The sequence below is a fragment of the Chiloscyllium plagiosum genome, chromosome 38 (assembly GCF_004010195.1).
Source record: "Chiloscyllium plagiosum isolate BGI_BamShark_2017 chromosome 38, ASM401019v2, whole genome shotgun sequence".
Classification (NCBI taxonomy): domain Eukaryota; kingdom Metazoa; phylum Chordata; class Chondrichthyes; order Orectolobiformes; family Hemiscylliidae; genus Chiloscyllium; species Chiloscyllium plagiosum.
This window is the reverse complement of record NC_057747.1, coordinates 6,374,122-6,399,961: the sequence shown is the minus strand read 5'-3', so window position 1 is coordinate 6,399,961 and position 25,840 is coordinate 6,374,122. Positions and strand designations below refer to the sequence as shown.

General features: G+C 40.4%; 1 protein-coding gene across 2 annotated transcripts in view; it reads left to right on the top strand.

The window, feature by feature from the left end:
- The window catches only part of LOC122541765 (glutamate dehydrogenase, mitochondrial), an 80,865-nt gene extending 60,452 nt beyond the window's left edge, over nucleotides 1-20,413 (top strand). The window contains exons 10-13 of one of the 2 annotated variants that reach the window (XM_043678718.1): nucleotides 2,658-2,781; nucleotides 6,729-6,820; nucleotides 13,168-13,230; nucleotides 17,972-20,413. In XM_043678718.1, coding sequence (XP_043534653.1) covers nucleotides 2,658-2,781; nucleotides 6,729-6,820; nucleotides 13,168-13,230; nucleotides 17,972-18,091 — 399 coding nt within the window. In that variant the 3' untranslated portion in view covers nucleotides 18,092-20,413. The remainder of the gene's footprint in view (nucleotides 1-2,657; nucleotides 2,782-6,728; nucleotides 6,821-13,167; nucleotides 13,231-17,971) is intronic. The other variant, XM_043678719.1, reaches the window with a different exon arrangement.
- Nucleotides 20,414-25,840: the final 5,427 nt, after the last annotated feature.

The following is a 25,840-nucleotide window of genomic DNA, read 5'->3' as shown; positions in this document are numbered from 1 at the left end:
TCTTCTTTTCCACCTATCCACTCCACCCTTCTCTCTGACCTATCACCTTCATCCCACCCATTGTACTCTTTGCTACCTTCCCCTACCCTCCTCCCAGACCTATGACCTTCATTTCCATCCCCACTCACCTATCGTACTCTATGCTACTTTCTCCCCATCCCCACCCTCCTCATTTATCTCTCCACCCTTCAGGCACTCTGCCTGTATCGCTGATGAAAGGCTTTTGCCCGAAACGTCGATTTTATTGCTTCTCGGATGCTGCCTGAACTGCTGTGCTTTTCCAGCACCACTCTACTCCTGCATCAGAACTCCTTTTGTCTCTTTTATCCTATAACTCTTAACGCCTTTGCCTTTTTTAAAAAAAAAAGTCTGTTTTGAATATTTCAATTGGTTTCTGACCCTTGGCAACTTTCTGAGGGAGAAAGATCTCCATTCTGTGTATTTTTGTAATGACCTAGCTTGAATTTTAAAGACTATGCCTCCTTGTTCTGAACTTTCTCCACAAGAAAAGTAGTTTCTCTCTTTTTAATTTCATCAGCCTTGATTCTAAATGCAAGGGATTGCAGACTTCATTTGTGTGACATTAACCCTCTTTTTAGGTTTTGAAATATGAAGTAAACTGTGGCTAATACCAGTGTAGAGTTCCACAAGTCCTTGCCCCCATGAGTTAGTGTGATGTTTCATGAAGTACCAGGCTGAAGTGTTAAATAGCAAAACATCATTAAGGAGATGTTTACTCTGTAGGTAGCAAGATTAAGCTGTTTCCTGCCAAAATGCCTGGTGTCATCATAACATCACATGACCCTTAAACTAACAGACAACCATATTTACCAAATACACTCTCTTTTTAGGAGCTGGTAAGGATCATTCAATAAAAAAAAAGTAGTCCAAACCGAATCTAAATTTGCTGTCCTGTAGTTGTCACTTTATCTCACCTACGTGCTTAGTCCATAGACTACTCTTGTGAGAAATATGCCAATAGTACAACTAGTAAACTGGAGAATATTACTGAAGCAATTACAAAAGGCATTACTGAAGCAATTTTACCAAAAGGAATTAATTAGTACTAATTTCTGAATAAGTCACTCCTGTTTTTAAAATTTGTTTAAACATAAGCCTATACAAGAAGTAAGAAACACATTTGGACACTTGACAAGCCAGTCAAATGAACAATTCCATTTAATGCTATTTATGAAATTTTAAAAATACTGCATGTTATGCATAAATGGGAAGGATTAAGCTTGTTACAGAATAATGATGTATAAAACAATGAAGGTGTAAACCTTGAGGCCATTCTTCCCATGTCACAGTCCTTGCCAGAGGAAACACATGTTATTTGCGTTCTCTGGTTCTATTCCCTTCAGCTGTTTTATTTATGTTTCCATTTTAAAATCCACTGTTACCTGTCTGCATCCTGTGGTAAAATAATCTGAGCTCAAACAGCCCCCACGTGAAGGATGTTTCTCCTAACCTGTCATTCACCAGATGGACAACAAGATGAAAAAGATTAAACTAGGAAGGCAAATTGCAGACTGTTCCCTTACGTGTAGAAGGGGTGATCTGCTTGTGTCAAAGGTGATTAAAGAAATAGTTGGAAAGGAATATTACATCTTTAAGGCTATGCTCCATTGTAATCAGACCATTTAGGATCATACTGAAAAGTATGCACACGGTGGTGCAAACGTGGAACAGTCCCTGCCAGACCCAAAACAGGAAAAAAGAGCTTTTAACATCAGTTCAATTGATTTGACTAATATTTAATAGTATCAAGGGTTTATGATACCTAAAATTAATCAATGATTATCTAATTGAATGGCAGACCACACACTCCAGGTAATTGTAGCCCTCTGCTTATATGGCCATCTTCCTCCAACACTTCATGGAATTGTTGTATTTGTAACTGCTTGTTGCTGGTTCCCCAACCAAGAGGAAGTAATCCCACAATATGTATAGCTTTATATTTGTTGTCTTAAATGTGCATCATGGTGAATGCAACATTGAAACACCAGAGAATCTTATCATATACAATGTGTACCTAACAAGAACAACAGTATTGAAAAAGGTAGTAAGACCCTATATTAGAATAAAACAAAGAACTTTGGATGGGAGAGATCTAAAACCTGCAGGTCTGACAGTATGTGTGGAGGAAAAAAATACAATTAACTTGTTAAATCCAGTGAGCCTTCAAAACTCTGAATTTAGAAGGATCACCGAACTTACCATTAACTCTGCTTTCTCTCCACAGATGTTGCCAGACCTGCTAAGTGTCTCCAGCAATTTCTGTTTGTGTTCCTAAGTTAGATTATTTCACTGTAGTGACCATTGTAAATTATCTAAACCTGGTTACCCATTGTGGCTTCTAGTCCTCTCTCAAACCCTGTGTTGTACCAATTGCACTTAAGAGACTTAGCAGTGGACACTTCTGATCAGGTTGACAGTTGTTCCTGTTAAGTCCATTAGGGATATATGAAAGTGCAGCTTCATAATTATTAACTTTGGGGCACACAGCAACTAGTCTCCTGTCCCTACATTGGCGAAGCTCAGAATGGGATCTCCGAGTAATCCCACTCCATCAATGTGTTGTTGAATTTCACAAACTGGATCACGGCAATCAGAAGGCTAACTCTTTCTTTTTTTTTTGTAACCCGTGTTTGCAGGATCTATATCTGAATGCTGGTGGTGTCACAGTTTCCTATTTTGAGTGGCTGAAAAATCTGAACCATGTTAGCTATGGCCGTTTGACTTTCAAATATGAGCGTGACTCCAACTACCATCTACTAAGTAAGTAATGATGCTTTCTTGTAGACGTAGGAATACAATAGTGAAGGCTAACACTCCATGGAGAACTTTGCCAAGTTATCTTATAGTTTTTCATATTGGATTTATAATTAACAGCGCAATGAATCAAATGATGCAGTGGAAGTTCCGGAGCCATCACTCAGACACTATATGAACTATTACATTTTGTATCTGTCTGTAGGCCAAGAAAGGGTTGGTGTGGGAAGTGGGGAGCGAATCAGCCAGCAGTTCTGCTCTTAATTGCTAGTCACTGATTCTTGCTGGAATGTGGCATGGACATTTAGTTAGGATAAGACCTGTTTTGGACAATATTTACCATCCTTGCCTCCAAATGGTCATTTGGTTAAGATGCTGAAAAGTACAAACCCATGTGGAACTTTACCCCAATATACATTTGGGCATAATTTTGGGATTGAGCTTCCATGGCTGTCATAGAGTTCCAATTGAGTGCTAGCAATTGCTTGGCTCCTTTAAATCCTCCGAGAAAGTGAAGACTGCGGATGCTGGAGAGTCAGATTTGATAGTGTGGTGCTGAAAAAGCATGGCAAGTCAGGCAGGATTTCAGGAGCAGGAGAGTCAATGTTTTGGGCATAAACCATTCAAGAATTCCTGACTTGCACTCCTTTAAATCCTCACTTTTTTTTTTAACCTGATCTATGTCCTTAAAAATTGTTAAGGTAGGTTTTTTTTTTACTTCAAAGTCTTCTATCTAAATAGTCTCTTTATCTCCCACTGTCACCCTCCTCCCCACAGCTGTCACAGGTTTCCTTGGGTGGAATCTTTCACCATAGGAGCTGTTCTTGAATACGTTGTAATTGGAGTGGGTAATTTGGTGTTCATTAATAGTTGAGGGATATTAATATTATGTACTAATTCCTGTGTCCTTCATTTTAATCTGATGCAGATGATGGCTGAAATTTATCAAAGGTTCCAGTCAACTAGTCAGCAACACAATTCGAAAGGCAGTAGTTCAGCCACACTTAGATTGCTCCGTCCTTTGCTCATTATTATTCTGAGTTTGACACCACAGGACCCCACACACCGTACTAACTGAACAACAAAACATTACCTTAATTTGAGCAGTTGCAGTGAGCATACATGTATTGCTAACTGAGCCAGTAGCTTCCTTTCAAAAGCTTGTGATGACCGGGTTATAAAGAATGTAACGGGTAATTTGGTAGGCTGGGAAGGAATCACAAGGTAATGTCTGACTGCTGCATAAGTAATTATTGGAATTTTCAGGTGTGCCTTAGCTTGGGGGCAATTGAAAAAAGTCCAGAATAATTACAATGTTGGAAACATTCAGCAAGTTAGACAGCATCTGTGAAGAGAGCCACTTTTCAAATTATGATTGTTTCCTATTTTGAACAATCAGTAATAGTAAGGTTTATACAAATGCAAGCAGGGCAGAGGGGAAGAAGAAAAAGTGTGTGAGGGTCTTAAAAGAAGGAGCCAGTGAGATATTTGATGCAATGACTTTAATTGTCCAAACCACCATTGATTCTAGGACAGCTCCATTACTTTGAAAGTTAGTGAATGTAATTCCTTTCCTTTAAAAGGAGGGGGACAGAAAGCAGGAAACACAACTGAACACTTGTTACAGGGAAGATGTTAGCTATTATTAGAAAGGTTAAAGCAGGGCACTTGGGAATGTTCAGTGTAATCATGGAGAATCAACATGATTTTGTAAAAGGAAAATCAAGTTTGACCAACCTGTTGGAGTTCTTTGAGGAGATGGTACATATTATGGATAAAGGGAAACTTGTGGACGTATTATACTTAGATATCTAGAAGGCATGCAACAAAGTGACAAATCAAAGGTTATTGAAGGAAATAAAAGCTCATGGTATTGGGGGTAACATACTGGTTTTCGTGGAAGGTAAGCTGGTTACAGGAGGTAGAGAGTTGATAGGTGTAAAATGGTCCTTTTTCAGGCTTGCAAAAGAAAGTTGTGTGAAGCAAGGATCAGTGCTTAGACCTCAACTCTTTATAACTTGTATAAATGACTTATTGAAGAGGGGCAAAGTCTGATTTTCAAATATGCTTATGACACAAAGATAGGTAGGACGGTAAGCTGTAAACAGGACACAATGTTACAACCAATTTATTGATAGATTAAGTGAGTGGGCAAAGATGTGGCAAATGGAATGTAATTTGGGAAAATGTGAAATCCAACTTTTTGCAGGAAGAATTTAAAAAAAAAAACACTTTTTATATAAATTGAGAGATTTCACAAGTCTGGGGTCTTCATGCATGATTCACAGTAAGCAGGTACAGTAAATAATTAGGGAGAAAGTGAGGTCTGCAGATGCTGGAGATCAGAGCTGAAAATGTGTTGCTGGAAAAGCGCAGCAGGTCAGGCAGCATCCAAGGAACAGGAGAATCGACGTTTTGGGCATAAGCCCTTCTTCATAAGGGCTTCTTCATAAGCCCTGAAGAAGGGCTTATGCCCGAAACGTCGATTCTCCTGTTCCCTGGATGCTGCCTGACCTGCTGCGCTTTTCCAGCAACACATTTCCAGCACAGGTCCAATCTACTCAACCTCTCCTCAGTAATTCTCCAGACATTTGGAAGAAGGGTCACTGGACCCAAAATGTTTAACTCTACTTTCTCTCTCTCCACAGATGCTGCCTGAATTGCTGATTTTGTCCAGCTGTTTCTGTTTATATTTCAGCTATTAGTCAGTATAGTAACTTCTCTGAATTGCCTCCAAAGTATTAACATCTCTCCTTAAAATATGGCCAATATGCTGTGTACAGTACTACAGGTGTGGTTTCTCTAGTAACCTGTATAATTTAAGCATAGCTTCACTACTGTTGTATTCAATTTTCCTTGCAATAAGTGAAACATCCTGTTAGCTTTCTTAATTATTTACTGTTGAAAATGTGTATTGGACCTGTACCAATTCCCATTTAGAATGGGGACAGCCTTCTTGAAACATACAAGTTTTTGGACATGACAGGATAAATGCAGAAAGGTGGTTTCTCTTTGTGGGAGAGTCTAGGACCAGAGGGTGTTATCTCAAAAGGGGTCTCACATTTTAAGACATAAGGAGGAATTGCTTCTGAGAAGGTAGTGCATCTGTGGAGTTTTCTTTAAAACCACAGTTGTTGAGGCTGGTTAAATATATTAAAGGCTGAGATTTTGAATCAGTAAGGGAATCTATGTTTAGGGAAAAGAAAGGAAAGTTGTGTTAAGGATGATCAGATCAGCTATGATCTCATTGAATAGCAGACTCAATGGGCTGAATAGCCTACTTCTGCTACTCTGTAGTGCAATCACTAAATAAGCCATATATGGCTTCACCCCCATAATCAGTTGGATAATCCTCCTTGAAGTCTGTAATTTGGTGTCTAGTACATTTCCCCTACTTCCTTCAGCTGACTCTCAGTAATTGGGACTGTAGATATCAAGGCTTGAAGTTCTGGTATCACATCCCTAAACTGTCGACTCTGTATAAATCCTATTTGTTTGAATAAGTATTTGGTTGTGTCTTTTCTGTTTGTGCTCATATTAAGTGCCTTGGCATCCTTTACTATATTAAAGGTGCTACATAAATGTACAATGTATAGCTGAAGAGGCAAATGAATGCTAAATCTAATCAGCCCCTTAAGATGACTGAAAAACTTGGAAGATTCACATTTGAAATCCTTAATCAGAAGATGCCTTGTTCTATTGAGCCAACAAACAAATTAATTAGAATCTGGCAAAGCACAATGCATCCTGACACCACTGGCTGGGCCTTTTTCTGCAAATCCAATTGCTTAAAATTTCTGTGTCTACCTCCAAAAAAGCTTTGGAAAGCTTAGAAAGCTTTACAAAGGCTTTGGATCGGGGAGAAATTACTATCTCGGGGCAAATTTTCCATCAATTACTTAACTGAACTTTGATTTTGTCCAATCAATAATCTTGTTCCATTTCCTCCTCAGTGTCTGTTCAGGAAAGTTTGGAAAGGAAGTTTGGCAAGCATGGTGGTACTATACCAGTTGTACCAACAGCAGAATTCCAAGCCAGAATAGCGGTGAGTTTCTTGCAGCACTCCTTTTAATTCCCCCAACGTCCCTGTTGTTGTCCCCAAACCCCTAGTAATTCAAATTAAATACAGCTGCTCTGAATGTAACCTTATTCTGAAATTGTTATTGCATAACAAAATAAAACAGCAGATGCTGGAGATCTGAAACAAAATCAGTTGCTGGAGAAACTCAGCAGGTCTGTGAAGAAAGCAGACCTAACACTTGGGGAGCCTGCACCTCTAGGACTCAACAGAGTTCATTAGCTAGACCCTGGTTGCATCCTTACATGTTGCTTACCAACCTACATTTGGCCCTGTTATGTCATGGTTGCTTTTAGCACAGTCACACATTCCCACGTTCTCTTAGGCCCATTGTTACGTTACATGGGTTACATTCAGCATAGCTAACTGATTTTCTCACTCTTAGGGTGGCAGGGTGGCTCAGTGGTTAGCACTGCTGCCTTCCAGTGGCAGGGACCTGGGTTCGATTCCTGCCTCTGTGGAGTTTGCATAGTCTTCCTGTCTGTGTGGGTTTCCTCCAACAATCCAAAGATGTTAGTTGAGTTTTTTGATGAAGTAACAAAGAAGATTGATGAGGGCAGAATAGTAGATGTGATCTGTATGGACTTCAGTAAGGCGTTCGACAAGGTTCCCCATGGGAGACTGATTAGCAAGGTTAGATCTCATGGAATACAGGGAGAACTAGCCATTTGGATACAGAACTGGCTCAAAGGTAGAAGGCAGAGGGTGGTGGTGGAGGGTTGTTTTTCAGACTGGAGGCCTGTGACCAGTGGAGTGCCACAAGGATCGGTGCTGGGTCCTCTACTTTTTGTCATTTACATAAATGATTTGGATGCGAGCATAAGAGGTACAGTTAGTAAATTTGCGGATGACACCAAAATTGGAGGTGTAGTGGACAGCGAAGAGGGTTACCTCAGATTACAACAGGATCTGGACCAGATGGGCCAATGGGCTGAGAAGTGGCAGATGGTGTTTAATTCAGTTAAATGTGAGGTGCTGCATTTTGGGAAAGCAAATCTTAGCAGGACGTATACACTTAATGGTAAGGTCCTAGGGAGTGTTGCTGTATAAAGAGACCTTGGAGTGCACGTTCATAGCTCCTTGAAAGTGGAGTCGCAGGTAGATAGGATAGTGAAGAGGGCATTTGGTATGCTTTCCTTTATTGGTCACAGTATTGAGTACAGGAGTTGGGAGGTCATGTTGCGGTTGTACAGGACATTGGTTAGGCCACTGCTGGAATATTGCATGCAATTCTGGTCTCCTTCCTATCGGAAAGATGTTGTGATACTTGAAAGGGTTCAGAAAAGATTTACAAGGATGTTGCCAGGGTTGGAGGATCTAAGCTACAGGGAGAGGCTGAACAGGCTGGTGCTGTTTTCCCTGGAGCGTCGGAGGCTGAGGGGTGACCTTAGAGGTTTACAAAATTGAGGGGCATGGATAGGATAAATAGGCAAAGTCTTTTCCCTTGGGTTGGGGAGTCCAGAACGTGAGGGCATAGGTTTAGGGAGAGAGTGGAAAGATATAAAAGAGACCTAAGGGGCAACGTTTTCATGGAGGGTGGTATGTGTATGGAATGAGCTGCCAGAGGAAGTGGTGGAGGCTGGTACAATTGCAACATTTAAAAGGCATTTGGATGGGTATATGAATAGGAAGGGTTTGGAGGGATACGGGCCGGGTGCTGGCAGGTGGGACTAGATTGGGTTGGGATATCTGGTCGGCATGGACGGGTTGGACCGAAGGGTCTATTTCCATGCTGTACATCTCTATGACTATGACTCTGTGTGCAGGTCAAGTGAATTTGCCATGCTAAATTTTCAATAGTGTTATGTGCATTTGTCAGGGGTAAATACAAGGTAGCGGAATGAGTCTGGGTGGGTTACTCTTCGGAGGGTCGGTGTGGACTTGTTGGGTCGAAGGACCAGTTTTCAAACTGTAGGGAATCTAATCTCGCTCTTATATCTCTCTTTCAACTTTTCTTCTATCCTGGCAATGCATTGTCTCTCAGCTTCAGCATAAATACCCAATTCTTAGCTACCAACAGTTTGAAAATCACTGACTGACTGAAAACATTTAGTTCTGCATTAGCAAAGTGCGTAAGTTGAAGGAAAAATCTCTTCCTGCTTGCTAAGTTAAGGTCTTCTATTCCTCCTCAATGATGTACGATAGGCACAGATCATTGTTGAGTTGTCCAAACATGGACTAAGAGGGAAATGGTTTTTAACTGAGTGTGGTAGTCAATTGATTAGGAATCTGGTGATCCAACCACACATATTGCCATGCCTCAGACATCCATTTTGCATCTGGTTCTTCACCATGATCCCAAGAACCTCACTTTATTTTGAGTGATGTATACATAGTTGTACCAGCAATTTGTTTTAGTATTTATTCCTCATTTTGTTTTTACTTTTATGGCTGAATATCATGGATAGAATAAACAAAGGGTGGAGACAATTCACTTGAATCTTGGGAATGCATTTATTCCCATCTGAAAATACTGAAATGAAGGCTGGCAAATGCTGGTGACACTATTTTTAAATCTCAGTCCCTTCAAGAATGAAGGTGTTTCGTCTAAAGTTGGACAGCTGAATCCACCATTTATACAACTAGCACTATCCATATAAACTGGATGTGGTAACTACTTATGCAGCTTATTGCATCTGCAGTATTTTCTCTTCCAAGAAGTGTCTAACAGTTCTGAATATCGGTCATCAATTGTAATACTGTTCATTCTGGACGAGGCGTTTGGCTCAGAACCTTGAATAAAAGCATTTCCTTGATGAAAGGAAGAACTGGTTGCCTAGAGACCAGATAGACTGGCGGATCTCCATTGTCGTAATAAAACAGGTTTTGAATAGTTTTGTGCAAGTTTCAATTTAGCAGTCAGTGCATATCTGGATAAACATCATTAAAAATGTCAGAGCACTTGGTTGCTTTGAATTGCAGAGTTGTCATGTTGGCAAAGGCTCTGCTGTGTTTAGCCATCAGTCTGGAGTGCTAACTCTGTGCAGTTGAATTGGTCTCTGCTTTCTCGTTTACGTTTCAGATCCAGTGGAGTTCTGAATTAATACAATGTAAACACTTTGTGGATCAGCAATTGTGCTTAATATCTGATACCAGCAACCAGCATATAAGTGATATAGCTGCCCTTGCTGAGAGACAGTTCCTGTTTAGCCCACCTGTCTGTCTTTGAATGATATATGCCGTATTCTCAGGATGTTTATTGCATCCCTACTCTATGTTGACTTTCCTTTGAGACCATTCTAATCATTCTGTACATCATCTCACGACAATGGTGCATTCTCAATTGAAGAAAAGAGCTGGAAAATTGGCAGGTGTTTTATTGTTGATTCTGGAAATGAAATAACTACTGCTCATTTGCTAACTTCCACTTCTGCCCTTTAACCTAATTTGAGAAATTAATATCACTCTAACGTGTTAAGTAGACTTTAAATGGATTCTGTAATGATAGAAGTGCCAGTGTACCTCTTTCTCTAATGATTGTATGTGACAGACTGCTCCACTTTTCGAATAAAATCACTATTGGAGAGCCTCTAGCCTGTCAGCATCTATGGAGAGAAATCCTTTCTATAGGTCTGTTCAGTTCTGGCTGAAGCTGACCCTGGCAAAGTGTATTGCTTCTTATTGTCAGTGTTGTTAAGATACTTTAGTTCTGTCACCAAAGGTTTATGTTCCCTCTGAGTGCACAAATCATGCTTTATATTTGGTGATATTTTGGAAGAAAAATTATTTCAGTGAGTTGCTAAGTAGTGCTTGCAGGGAGGTGTTCAGGTCAAGGCCAAATTACACCCTTCAGCTTGTTATAGAGGAGTGACTGGGAAACCAGTTACTCCTGGTCTACTGTATCTTGATGTGGAGGCTTGCATTTGCCTGGCTCGATCTCAAGGAAAAGATTGAACATTTCTTTCTTCTATTTTTTTTTACCTCAAAGTTTGCTTTAACCCTTGCCTAGAAAGTATCATGTTTGCCGTGTTAGTCAGAGGCTACATTCTTAAAATCCCTTGCATTACATGCAACAGAGACACCTAGTCTTTATATTAGCATTTATAATTAGTTTGAAGTGACCTTTTGTGTGTTGCTTTAAAGTAGAGATTCCAGAAATGCTGGTAATTCAAATGCAGATTTTATTATGTTTGCACATTTTGCTTTTAACTTGTTGCAGTAAATCTGAGGGAAAGCATCACTTGTAAATGCTGTTTCAAAACGATTTTCCTTTTTAAGCCAGTAACACTGAATTATGTTTAGATTTGTACAAAATAAATAGAGTAGACCTTCAGAGACAAATTATCCAGAGTTGGTGAGCAGTATGGGGGAGGGGTCAGATGTAGATTGAGATCCACAGTTTGTAAACTTCAAACTTGGAGTGTGACATGCAAAAAATTGATTTCTTATTGATGATGATTACTTAGATTCTTTGTTCTTTTGGTGTCTCTCTCAAAGCCATCTCCAGTGTTACTGTCGTCAGAAAGCAAAGTTGCTCTCCGTTCTATTCTAATCAGTAAGTTCAGACTAAAGGTGGGAAAGGCAACTGGTCAGCCAGCATTTATTTTCTTTTTTTGTAAAGCTGCCTTCATAACAAGCTCTGGTTTAGTCACTTTGGGAGTATTGTATGATTCTAGGCAATTACATTTCACAAACAAGATATAATACCCCCGTTGGTCATGAAAGGAGTGCAATTCATGTTCACAGAATGTTATCACAATATCAAGGGGTGAATTACAAGATCTCACATATTCAACATATGTTCAGGTATTCTATTGAATAGAGGTGGTCACAATGATTTGATTTGGGGTTATTTCAATTTTGAAAAGAATTGAAAGAGTAGGTCAAGAAACTATTCTCTAGTGTGAGCTCCAGAAGGTGGAGATATGATCTTATAATTGGGCCATTCAGAAAAGAATTTGATCGTATATTGTTAAAAGTATTATTAAAGTATGGAACTCAAAGCAGTAGCTAGTTTAGTTAATAAATCAATAGATTTTTGGGGGCCAAATGTGTTGAGAGGTTTGGAGTTGAGATACAGAGCATCCCATTATCTCTCGCTGGAACGGGATTGAGGGACTGAGTGAGCTGTTCCTATGGGAAAACTCATGGTCTTCAGTGAAGTGAACTCTGTCGACAATGTGCTCAGCTCAGTGACTGACGATGCAATGAGCCAGCCTCAAAGTGACAGTCTGGTAGGTATAGACTAGAGGTAGACTGTAAATGTCTTGAATTCTGTTGGAATCTGTAAACTTCACCACCTGTTTTTGTTGAGAACATTTCTAAGTCAAACAGCTCACTGAAAAAAAAAGTTTATTTTGTAATGCTGGTCAATTATTCCCTTACTAAATGAACATATAACTTGTTATTATTACAGAAATTCAATCTACAAATTTGATTGACATTCCTGTAGGACTGTTCACATCCACAACCTTAGCTGAATGAAAACATGGAATGCAACTGGACTGTAACACTAAATCTTTGACAGCTGAGCTTTACTGCTATTGTATAGGCTGTGACTAGGCTGCCATTCTATTTAACAACCATTTGCGATGTTCCTGAGAGGCGTGTAGGTTGCCAGGGTCTCCAAGGCTTCAGTGCCTTTTAAAGTTTGTTGTGGGAAAGCCAATTTAAGTCCAAATTAAGATGGAATTAAGCTAATATCCAGAAGTAACAAATCCTGATCTTGGAATCAATGTCAGGCTAACACCATTAAAGTTTGTTTGTCCACAATATATTTTTGTCCCTCAGATGTAAGTAGAAAATGTTCTCTGGAACCTTAATTTTATTTAAGAATTTAAAAATAAGAATGAAAGCAACTTGCAACCAAATTGCTCCAAATTAAATTGAGTAAAATCTAATAGAAGACCGGAGCAAAACTTGAATCACATTATTTAAGGTGATGGAAAACTTTTGAGTTCAGAGAGGAGGTTGAAAGTAAATTATCTGAGGCTGACTATTCCCCAGGAGGTATTCCTGTCAGCCTTCAGATGCCTCATTTAGAGAGATGCTGAAGAAAGTCTCAGTATCTAGGCTATGTATGAAAAGGTGGGTTTGGCCATTTTAAATGAAAATTGTTTTCTCCAGAACAGCAATCCTAATTATTCTGCCAGATTGCTTGTTCTGGTAAGATACTGAAATATATATTTCTTTCTCTCTCCCTCTCTCTCTCTCTCTCTCTCTCTCTCTCTCTCTCTCTCTCTCTTTTTTTCTCTCTCTTTTTTTCTCTCTTTCCTCTCTCTCTCTCTCTCTCTCTCTCGCTCTCTCTCAATTGCTGTTATTTTCCTAGGTTAACATGTCCCTCTTTCTTCCTTTTTGCTTTTGTCACTCCACAGGGTGCTTCTGAGAAAGATATTGTCCACTCTGGTCTTGCATATACCATGGAACGCTCAGCAAAGGTATGTACGTGAAATACATTAAGCAAAGGAAGCTATAATAAAAGGTGAAGATGCCATAGTCTTATCAGATCATAAGGTTACTGTCTCATTACAGAGACAACTAGTAGTGTTTAACCTGAGGATCACCACTCCTTAGGGAATGGGAGAGACTGGAAAAAGAGTCCTGCATGGTAACCACGGCCAATACATGAATTGAGCCCATGCTGTTGGCATCACTCTACACTGCAAGCTCCCCTGTGGTGGTAAATTCCACATTTAAATATTTGAAGTTTATTCTGAATTCCTTTTTTTTTGGTGACTGTTACCTATCCATAGCCTCTAGTGGTCTTCCCCATAAATGGCAACACAGACTACACAATATCAAAACTTTCATCATTTTCAAGATATTCTTTGAGCTAGCTTTCTCTTTTCAGTATCTTTTTAGTATCTTCTGATAGGTATAACCCCCACATTTCCATTATCCTTAATTCTTTCAAAGTTGCTATATCTGGTTTATAACATGGTAACTATTCTAAATGTGGTCTAACAAGAATTCAAATACAAGTTTAATATAATTTTCATCCATCTAGAAAAAAACTCCTGCGCTTGGCTTGCTTTTCTTATGGCCTCATTGACCTGTGTCACCATTTTGTGTATTTGTACTCAAATCTTTTGATCTTCCTCTCTGTTTAGATTCTGCTCCATGTAATATCACTTCCTTATATTTCTTATTAAATGCAATACTTACCTCTAAAACATTTTGCCCATTTGTTATTTCTGAAAAGTAACATTGTCTCATGTTTTGTTGCATTCCCCCGAGTATTATGTAGAGTCATAGAGATGTACAGCATGGAAACAGGCCCTTTGGTCCAACTCGTCCATGCCGACCAGATATCCCACCTAACCTCGTCCCATGATTTAGGTTTAATTCCAAGATCTAAAGTAGTCGTATAAATTACACTTCTAATCAATATAGAGGTCATAACTTTAAAAAGCTACTTGAATTTCCAATGATTGGAAGGGTAACAAGTTGATTCTAAGTCTTGTAACAAATGAATTAAAGACAGTATTGATTCATCCTATTATGCTGTTTATAATCTGAACTCCAGAAAAGACCCCCCCCTCCCCATTTAAATTTTCACATGACAAAAATCCTTATGCCACAGATATTACACAGCTTTTTAAATAGAACAGTTCAATCTCCAGGAACCTATTCCAAATTATTCTTGGCTCCCACGATCCATGTTACTTTTTTTCCCTTCCCCATCTGGGTAATTTCTAATTCCCAGGACTGACTGACATTGAGGATTATACTAGAGATTCCTTCCCTTTAGTCCAAGCTAGACAAATCTTCCAACCTACTTTTAAATCCTTAGGAACTATGTTTCTTCAACCTGAATGTGAGCTCCCAACCAAGTTCTCTGTGAACAACAGCATTATAATTTTGTTTGCTTCAGATGTAGGATTACTTGCCTCCATCTCCTGCTGTCTGCCTTTCACATGGCTGCAGACCGAATTGTCAGTGATGTCTTGGAAACCTTGTAATCTGGCACTACTAAGTATGTGAATGGACATTTTCTCTTCCCAAAATTTATCTTGGCAGCAGTGTGAATCATATGGGCCTTGAATCCAGGTAGAAATGCTAATTGGTGTACCCCTAATCTGCTCACTTTATGGAATTGAAACTGTTTTTAAAAATATAATTTTAAAACCTGACATTTGTAATATCTCCCTATGAGTCTTGGAAATTGTCTAACTGTAGTCGGTACAACTGTTCTTACCATTGTCTACAGGTGTCAGCATCTTTAACCTTGAACAACAAAGCCACCTTGTTGGGCAGCATTCAGAATGGGTTCATTCCTCCACTTTGTCTTAGTGACACAGTCCCAAAACATAACCTTAATTTTGATATTGTAACAAGATAATAAGTATCTCAGCACTGGTCCTTATGAAGCCCTACATTCCAATTTCTATTACTGTGAAATGCTGTCTTACGCTCACGTTCCCTGTTTGCTCTTTTACAGGTAATTGTGTCTATTTTATCTAAGCACATCATGTTTAACATGCCTGAGAGTTGGCACCTTCATCAATGCAACTCTCCATTACTGCACTGAAGTCTCTGAATTGTAGCTTACCTGTATTTTCTAGCTCGGAGGCAGAAGTGATTAACACTCTGTCAGCTGTCCCTTGAGTCCCTTGCTTAAGGTACAGAATTAGTATATGCCATGATATAATGCTTGTTGGGTGTGGTGACATTATACTCTGTCTATTCGTGTGAGTAGACAAATTTATATTATGTAAGAAAAGAGTGAGAAATGCTGGGTTGGGTGATGCTTTAAGGCACTGCATAAAGTCTGAAATTCTTCCTTGCCTTTTTGTGTTACGCCCTTGCCTCTGGCAGTATGACGACTCTTGAACTTGTTTGTAATTGCCCAAGTGCCTGGCTCTCTTGGTATTGCACACATAAAAATTGGCCCCACAAAACACTATTTTCTGCTTCATAATCTTGTAAATTTTAAATCTTGGATTGTTCTTCTGTAAAGGACTTTGTCTTCCATTTCTTGAATCTAACTTCACTATTTCTAAGAGGGTCCTTCACTGCCTGAGGACTGTCTTGAAGGAGGATTGATCTTGGGGAACCTTTACCCCTGAACAAGTCTACTAGATCAGATTTGTTTTTATTATCTAATTACTGTTAGTAGAATCCTGTGCACAAATTAGTTGTGAAGTACTTTACAACATCCTCCGATCAAAGAAGATGCTATTTAATTGCAATTTTTCTATGTAGAGCTGTAAACTAGTTTGAGATTGAACAGATGTCTCTCCACATTTCTCTTCCTAGCCAACTGGAATCTATTCACTTTTAAAACAAACATAGTCCATGTACATTTCTTCCACAATACATTTTAAATTTTAAGGGTTATTCCTTAATGTGTTTCTAGTCGGAAGCTACATTCTAGGGGATTTCAAATACAGGAATGGGATTTATTTTGTTAATTTCTGGTCTGTGCTCCTGATGAAGGGCTTATGCCCGAAACACACTTTTCCTGCTCCTCAGATGCTGCCTGACTAGCTGCGCTTTCCAGCGACAGTTTTCATTGAGTTAAATGCTGGAGGAGGACAGATATTCTATTTGCATAAACTCTGCATTGTTTAAGAAATTTAAAAATCTCACAACACCAGGTTATAGTCCAACAGGTTTAATTGGAAGCACTAGCTTTCGGAGCGACGCTCCTTCATCAAGTGATTGTCTCTGAATCATTTAAGAAATTTGGTTGACATGGATTCTATGCACTTTGAAAGAAAAAATGCAGAGAATTTGAAAGCATCCAAGCTGTGGCTCACTGTTATCATGTCTCATTCTCCCTCCTAACAGACTCCGTGTAAAGCAGTCTGTGCACTGCATCCATATGATCTCCTAAGCTAAGTGTGTCATCTTAAAGGCCTGTAGACTGACTGACTATAGCCTTGGAATCTCCAGTTATTTACTCTTAGTCTGTTCGGTTTACTTTTAACAATTGTTTATTTAATCCCTCTCAATAGATGTTAAGAGCACTCTGCTCCAAACAGATGGCTTGTAATCGCTTCAGAAGTAACTGTTTTAATTACGTTCTGTAAATCCCTTTCCATTTTGAGAATAAGGACATGACAAAAGTACTCCTCTGTTAATTCTTTAAAATTGCATGTTTCATTATATGTGACCTACTTCTTTGGTTTGGGCACATGTATCTTATAAACCCTTTAGAATGACTAGCATTCCCAATGCTGGAAGTGGGGAATGGATGCCTCCCTACATGAAACAACAGTGACTGTTTATCTAGAATCACATGTTGAGTTTGCCCACTATTAGTGGGAATTACACAAACATAAGTAATATGTTCTGATGGCTTCCTTGCACTAAATTTGCAAAACTGTTGAGTTACTTGACAAGCCATTGAAAACAGCCAGCAAACTGTAAAATTGGCCTACCCTCCTGCCCACCAAGCTTGCCAAGGACAAATTAAGGAGTGCTTCATGATGGGGACTTGTTCTGATTTGTTTAGGCACTTAGAATTATTCTTCCAAATCACCCATGCCTGTTAATTTTGAAATGGTCAAATTTTAAGTGTTGCTTTTTGGAAAGAATCCTCTCTCCAGCATTGTAATGCAAGTGAATAGCAACCTGTTAAACAAAGGCAGCTCTGTGTTGTAGCATTTTTCCATTTACAAAAATCTCTTGCAACAGTTTTCTGCCATGAATGGAGAGCAAAATGCAAAATTACAATGAAGTGGAGACTTTGCTCTTGGAAGAAACAGAGATTATGATCTTCTCTTCTCCCTCCAGTTTTTTTCTAACAATATCCTTGCTAATGCACTTTCTAGGACATGTGACTGCACAGTGAGCCAAGGTCTTTAGTAGACAGTACCTGGTCACACCTGGTACGACTTAGGTCGCTATTGTGACTTGCAAATTATCTTCTAAATTAAAAATGGAGGGCTATTGTGGTGCAGTATTTGTGTCCCTACCTCTAAGCCAGGAGGTAGTCAAGTTCCCCCCCCCCCCCCCCGGCCCCTGCTCCAGGAGAGTGTGATATCTCCTGACCAGGTTTATTTTTTTTTTAAAAGTGCTTAATTTAAAATGGTGAATATTAAGAGTGGTTAGGAGAGTGATGTGCTAGAGGCTGTCATTGCTGTAGATTTATTACACTTTTGGGATTGAGAAGAATAAAAATGTAAGGATGCAAGCCTTCCTGCTAATTTTGTTTTTTTCCATCTATTACAGCAAATCATGCGCACAGGGATGAAATATAACCTGGGCCTGGATTTGAGAACAGCTGCCTACGTAAACGCTATCGAGAAAGTCTTCAAGGTGTATAACGAGGCTGGTCTGACCTTCACATAGAGTTTGCACCGTCCGTCCTTTATGAAGCCCCCACCCGCCTCGACCTTTCCTCAGCCTAACATGTCAAACGTTTACACAGTAAAATTTTCTTTTCCAATGGTTTAAAAAGTAACGAACACTTTTTCTCCAATAGAAGCTGCCAGAATTAGTGAATAGGTTAAATAATTAACATAACCCACAAGCCAATATTAAGGCTTATAGAAATCTTTATGATCTCGCACTGCTGGCAAGTGGGAGCCACGTTAACATTTTACTTAAGGGAGGAGCTTTTCAATGCGTAGCATCCAATTTGTGGTCTCCAGCTAGCAAACCCCCTTGGCAATTTCATTAAATTGACAAATATGCTCATGGGAGATTCTAAAGCCTGTTTGCTGTCTGGTCATTTGATTGTCATTTGTTTTCACTGAGTCTGTTTGTCCCAGGTGTCACAAGGTTATCTGTAGCACTTCTATCAAAATTCTATTATTTTCGGTTTCTGTTGTGTATCAAGCAGAAAAGAACCATATTCGTTTGGGGTAGTTAAGCTTTTGCCAGAATGTTTGTTTTTTTTTAATTGGTTTGCTATAATTTCATATTTGATGACTTATTTTAACAAGCTATCTTAAATGAGCCAAAGTGCTCCTGAGTTTTAGAGAGCTAACATTACACTATTTCTCCATCCTAATTGTTTCATCCCTGTGCGCATAATTTGCTGTAATAGATGGAAAAAACAAAATTAGCAGGAAGGCTTGCATCCTTACATTTTTATTCTTCTCAATCCCCCCCAAAAGTGTAATAATTGTGGTTTATTGACCTTGCTACAAAGTTTACTTGTGCATTTTGGATTAAACATCAGGCTCTATTGTGACACTGGCCGTGTTGGGATAGTGGTAGGAATCAGTAACTCCAGGAGCTTGAAGTGGAGAGGGTACATGCACATTAGACAGCACACTTGTACAGTAACACGTGGCCATGGTTAGGGTTCTCTTTACATAAAATGTATCTAACTTCCGTTCAGTGAAGTTGGCAAAAGAGTACGTGGAAGTAAGGATGAGGGGGTTTGCAGAGAAGCACAATTTTTTTTGAGTAAAGGCTGTTCTCAGCCAGTTTTTATTTTCCTTTTGTCCATTTACTTATGTAGCAAAGAAGTCAATGTTATTCAAATTGCATTTACATTATAGCACAGTGACCTTGGTCGTCTTGTTTCAGAGGAACAATGGAGCAGTGCATTTAGGAGCCCTGACTAATGAGCCCATTAGTGGAAGCATGGTCTCAAAATAGACATTTCTCTGGTATTAGGATAGAGTGAAATTCAGAAAACAAATGAACACTGGCAATCATGACTTTCAAATAACTTGTGCAGCTACATATTTTTTGAATTAGTGCTATGGAATCTAGCCTCCATTATGAATAGGACAGAACACCCATAATCAGAAACCAATACAAGTACAGAAGCAACTTCACTATAAATCTGTCTTTTTATAAAAGCATTTTCTCGAGATAGAATATTCATTTGCAACTGTAAAGTCAGAGGATGTGTTTTTTTTAAAAACTTATTTGAATGTTTTCTGTGCTTTGGAGGTCAAACATGACTCCCCAACTTTGTGTAGCAATTAGGACCGTGAGCACATTGAATTTTGTCTGCCTTATTGGAAACCTGCAGCTGTCTTTCATCAAAGTTCCCTTCAGTCCTGTCTCAAACACTTTATATAGATGTAAAAGTTGGGTTTTTTTCAAAATACAATCCCCTATTAGCAGTATGTGTCTATTTGGTAAACCCTGTAGAGTGGCTTCAAGTCTTCTGCACAAGCAAGTAAAGTCAGGGGAATGGCATCTTCTGGCTGTGTGAATAACATGGGTGTATCCAGTGTAGTACCATATGTTGCAAAGATGGTTTTGTAGATTGCTCAGGCAAAACACTATAACAGCACCTGATCTTTTTAAATTTGCCAGTTAGATTTGTGACAATGCACTTTCACAGCATTAACCAGATTTTGAACTGCCCTGACCCGTTTGTTAAAATGGACAATTTAAAAACCGTAAACTGCAGGATACTGCTAATGATGTCATCTTCTGTGGATGTTTTGTAGCAGGTTTCCTCCACCTGTCTAGCTCCTGAGACCTTAGTGAATGTTCAGAATGGAATTGTGTATGACAAAAGGAGACGAAAGAATGTTTCATAATTCTGTAGGATTAAGCATGTCAAATGTGTCTGTTTTTGGCATTCCCCTTTCTGGGTGCAATCAAGTGCCAGATGAACCTTTTTTTTTAAATTTTGTTCTTTTCTACATTCTTTGTAATTGCATGAAGGTAAATTGACAAATTATTAAATTCTTAACATTTCAGAAGTGTCGGTGCATAATCACTAAGTTCTCTTACATTAATCCTCTCTTTTGCTTTGGTGACATTGTGCTGAAATTAATGCTGCCCAATTTCACCATTTGAGACTCACTGCTTTATATGTCATTGATTACTGAGCATTCCTGGGTCTGTCTATCTTCAAATTCAAGCCAGGCTTGACCAGAAATTCAGGTACGTAACTTGTTAAAAGGGATGAAGTCACATAATGGGAAGAACATGCATATAATTGCCAGAGGGGCTTGATCTTTATAACTTTAACAAATGGAATATCTTTCAAAGATATCCTATTCTGTGAGCACTACCCAAGAACTAACTATTTGACAAACTGGAGATGGATTAATAAAACAATAGGAAAAATCAGTGGAACTCATCTCCTTTAGAAGGCAAAATAAAACAGATCACCAAGCCAATCTCTCTTTTTTAAAATTAAAGAGCAGGTGAAGAAGCTAAGAGGAAAATAGAAATTAATATTGTAGATGCCAAATGACATTTTTAAAATGCAGCTAGAGAAGCAAGATCTCTGAAGCATGTAAACTGGATTTAAAGGATGAAATATTTAACATGTTAAAGGTTACTGTCTGGAAGGATTTATTAACAATGCTGAGGTGATTTTGAAATCACTTGATTGAATACTTTTGGGATAGGAATCTTAAAGTAGCTCAAAACTAGAAAATTCCCCCAAAACAAGATTAGAGGTCCATGTGAGACTATAAAAGTACAATAATCAAAGGGAGTGTGTGAGTATACAGGAGGTCTGTGGATTGGAAATGAGCTAAATGTTAATTATTTTAGAGGCAATAAAACAAATCTGAGCAACAGTGGAGTTCTTGACTTGTTTGATCTCAGAACTACTTCAGCAAAAATCAGGTTGCACATTACTCCCAGAAAGTATTAGTGTCACTTGCAGCAGTTTGTGAACTTGCACATTTTAAAGGTTGAATTTGGGAATTGCTTACCGTGCTACAAGTTATTTCCATGATATGGATACCATGATGGGACTGTGTAATTTCCTCATTTGCCTGGACACCATGCTCATCACTTACTGCAGTCAGCCAGTGTGAATCATGTTTGTTTTATTATTTTGCCCACCTGAGTTGTCATTTCAAACAATATTGTCTCACTCCCTGAAACCCACTTGCATACTGCTACACCTGCTCTGATCCACTCACGCTGGGGTGTTAGTGTGCTCATTGTGCTGCTGATGTGACTGGATGCTTCAGCTTCACTCCTTTCTCGTTACTGGCACGCAAGAGATGAGCAAATTGGAGTTGCACATTTACATAGATAACGAGGAGCAGAAAGAAAGATCTTGGTATAAATTGTCAATTTGACAGTATGTTTGTATCAGATTCTTATATTAAATGTTGTAAGGGCTCAGCAATGAACTTGTTAAAGTGGCGTCAAAACATGGATAATTGGATAGCTTCAAAATGGTGTTTTTCACTTTAAAAATTGAATATTAACATAGTTTCTTTGCCCCTTTCTTCTCTGATCTCCCCCTCTCTCTCTCTCTCTCTCTCTCTCTCTCTCTCTCTCTCTCTCTCTCTCTCTCTCTCTCTCTCTCTCTCAAATACAAAACTAATGTGTCAGTATATGTGTAACCAGAGCACTGTTTTTCATTTTTTTAACAGCTCTATATAAATTTTATCTCAATAAAGCTTTTGAAATTTTTTCTGGTTTTCCGACATCATTTAAGGAAATCTCATGAATAGAAAATACTTAAGCTAAAGGAAAAAAAATGCCTGAACAGTGTGCTGGAAATACATTTTCATGCTGTTCTCAATCCAAAGTTATTTGAGTCAGTGCTACAGGCTGGTCAGGAGCAAAAAATAAGCCAAGGAGAGATGTGAAGGAAGGGATTGGGAAATGGAAGAAGAAAAGAGTGGAAAGAATGGTGGAATTAAAATAGAGAAGTGAAAGAGGAGGGTAAGTCCAGCTTTTAGTCAGGAAAATAATCCTGCTCGATGATTGATGGGAAAGAGAGTTAGGGACTCTAGGAATAGCAAGGTAAAATGGAGTTTCACAATTACAAGCTGATAAATTAGGAACAGAAATAGGCAATTTGTTCCTTCAAGTTTGCTCTGCTATTCAATAAAATCATTGCTGATCTGCTTGGGTTCCATATTTCCTCTATTTGAAACTTGATTCCCTTGCCTAACTAGGATCTGTCTACTTCCACTTTCGGGGCAAGGTTATTAAATGTTTCTGTCCTCATCTGAGTTCTAAAGTCTCTCAACCCTCAAAAACGAATCCCCGTATATTTGTCCTAAAAGGGTGATCCCTAATTTTAAGTGGTCCCTTTATTCTAGACTCTCCCACAAGAGTAATTATCTTCAAGACCATTCAGGATCTTATTTCAATAAAATCACCCTTCACTCTAAACAGTGGGCGGCACTGCTGCCTCACAGTGCCAGAGACCCGGGTTCAATTCCCACCTCAGACAACACTCTCTGTGTGGAGTTTCACATTCTCACTGTGTCTGCGTGGGTTTCCTCCGGGTGCTCCGGTTTCCTCCCACAGTCCAAAAATGTGCAGATTAGGTGAATTGGCCATGCTAAATTGCCCATAGTGTTAGGTGAAAGGGTAAATGTAGGGGAATGGGTCTGGGTGTGTTGCGCTTCGGCGGGTCAGTGTGGACTTGTTGGGCCGAAGGGCCTGTTTCCACACTAAGTAATCTAATCTAAGCTTTGAAAACCAACCCAGTCAGTCCAACCTGTCTTTGTAAAGCAATCCACTCATTCCAGGTATCAATCTAACCACCTTTGAATTGTGTCCAATGCATCTAATCATTAAGAGACCCAAGTGACACACAGTACTCTGGTCTTGCCAATGTCACCATGGTGCACCATGGCAGAAAATCAAATGTTTGGGATTGATGTGTCTTTGGCAGCATGCATTATAAGTTGGCTAAAAAGATAGGAAACAGAGGGTGGTGGGTTTAGATGAGCATTTCTCAGATTGGAGTTGAGTTGAAAGTGGTATTCTTTTTCTGATTTTATTTATATGGAGATGGGGTTTGAGGGTAAAATCTCTAAATTTGCAAATGATACCCAACTGGGGAGAAAATTGCGAGGCAGACACTGTGTGACTTCGGAGGGACATTGACAAGTTGGCCAAACAATCAGATATCCAGCAGATGAATTTCAATGCATAGAAATGAGGTAATGTATACTGATGGAAACAGAAGAATCGACGTTTCGGGCATAAGCCCTTCTTCAGGAATAAGGAGGGTGTGCCAAGCAGGCCAAGATAAAAGGTAGGGAGGGGCGTTGGGAATGCGATAGGTGGAAGGAGGTGAGGATGAGGGTGATAGGCCGGAGAGGGGTTGGGGGCGGAGAGGTCGGGAAGAAGATTGCAGGTCAAGAAGGCGGTGCTGAGACCGAGGGTTGGGACTGAGAAAAGGTGGGGGGAGGGAAAATGAGGAAGCTGGAGAAATCTGCATTAATCCCTTGTGGTTGGAGGGTTCCTAAGTGGAAGATGAGGTGCTCTTCGTTCAGGCGTTGTGTTGCCATGGTCTGGCGATGGAGGAGGCCAATGACCTGCATGTCCTTGGGGGAGTTAGTGTTCAGCCACGGGGCGGTTGGGTTGGTTGGTGCAGGTGTCCCAGAGGTGTTCTCTGAAATGTTCCGCAAGTAGGCGGCCTATCTCCCCAATGTATAGGAGGCCACATCGGGTGCAGCGGATGCAGTAAATGATGTGTGTGGAGGTGCAGGTGAATTTGTGACGGATATGGAAGGATCCATTGGGGGGAGGTGTGGGCGCAAGTTTTGCATTTCTTGCAGTTGCAGGGGAAGGTGCCGGGAGTGGAGGTTGGGTTGGTGGGGGGTGTGGACCTGATGAGGGAGTCGCGGAGGGAGTGGTCTTTCCGGAACGCTGATAGGAGAGGGGAGGGAAATATATCCTTGGTGGTGGGGTCTGTTTGGAGGTGGCGGAAATGACTAAGGATGATACAATGTATTTGGAGGTTGGTGGGGTGGTAGGTGAGGACCAGTGGGGTTCTGTCCTGGTGGCGATTGGAGGGGTGGGGTTCAAGGGCAGAGGAGCGGGAAGTGGAGGAGATGCGGTGGATAGCATCGTCAACCATGTCTGAGGGGAAATTGCGGTCTTTGAAGAAGGGGGCCATCTGGGTTGCTCGGTATTGGAATTGGTCCTCCTGGGAGCAGATGGGGCGGAAGCGAAGGAATTGGGAATATAGGATGGTGTTTTTACAGGGGACAAGATAGGAGGAGGTGTAATCTAGGTGGGAGTCCGTCGGCTTATAGTAAATGTTCGTGTTGAGTCGGTCAACCGAGATAGAAATGGAGAGGTCTAGGAAGGGGAGGGAGGAGTCTGAGACAGTCCAGGTAAATTTGAGGTCGGGGTGGAAGGATGAACTGTTCAACCACCTCGTGGGAGCACGAGATAGCGCCGATACAGTTATCAATGTAGTGGAGGAAAAGGGGGGTGGTGCCAGTGTAGCTGCGGAAGATGGACTGTTCCACATATCTGACGAAGAGGCAGGCATAGCTGGGGCCCATGCGGGTGCTCATGGCTACTCCTTTTGGTTTGGAGGAAGTGGGAGATCTCATCCGCCGCCTCCAACCTCATAGTCCCACAACCCTGTTTCTACCTCCTGCCTAAAATCCACAAACCTGACTGCCCTGGCCGACCCATTTGTCTCAGCCTGCTTCTGCCCCACCGAACCCATCTCTGCATACCTTGACACGGTCCTGTCCCCCTTAGTCCAAGAACTCCCCACCTACGTTCTGGACACCACCCATGCCCTTCGCTACCTCCATGATTTTCGCTTCCCCAGCCCCCAAAGCCTTATCTTCACCATGGACATCTAGTCCCTATACACCTCCATCCCCCATCTCGAGGGCCTCAAAGCCCTCCGCTTCTTCCTTTCCCGCTGATCCAAACAGTACCCTTCCACTGACACTCTCCTTCGACTGACTGAACTGGTCCTCACTCTGAACAACTTCTCTTTCCAATCCTCCCACTTCCTCCAAACCAAAGGAGTAGTCATGAGCACCCACATGGGCCCCAGCTATGCCTGCCTCTTCGTCGGCTATGTGGAACAGTTCATCTTCCGCAGCTACGCTGGCACCCCCCCCCACCTTTTCCTCCGCGACATCGATGACTGTATCGGCGCTATCTCATGCTCCCACGAGGAGGTTGAACAGTTCATCCACTTTACTAACACCTTCCACCCCGACCTCAAATTCACCTGGACCATCTCAGACTCTTCCCTCGCCTTCCTAGACCTCTCCATTTCTATCTCGGGCGACCGACTCAACACGGACATTCACCATAAACTGATCGACTCCCACAGCTACCTAGATTACACCTCCTCCCACCCTGCCCCTTGTAAAAATGCCATCCCATATTCCCAATTCGCCTCCGCCGCATCTGCTCCCAGGACGACCA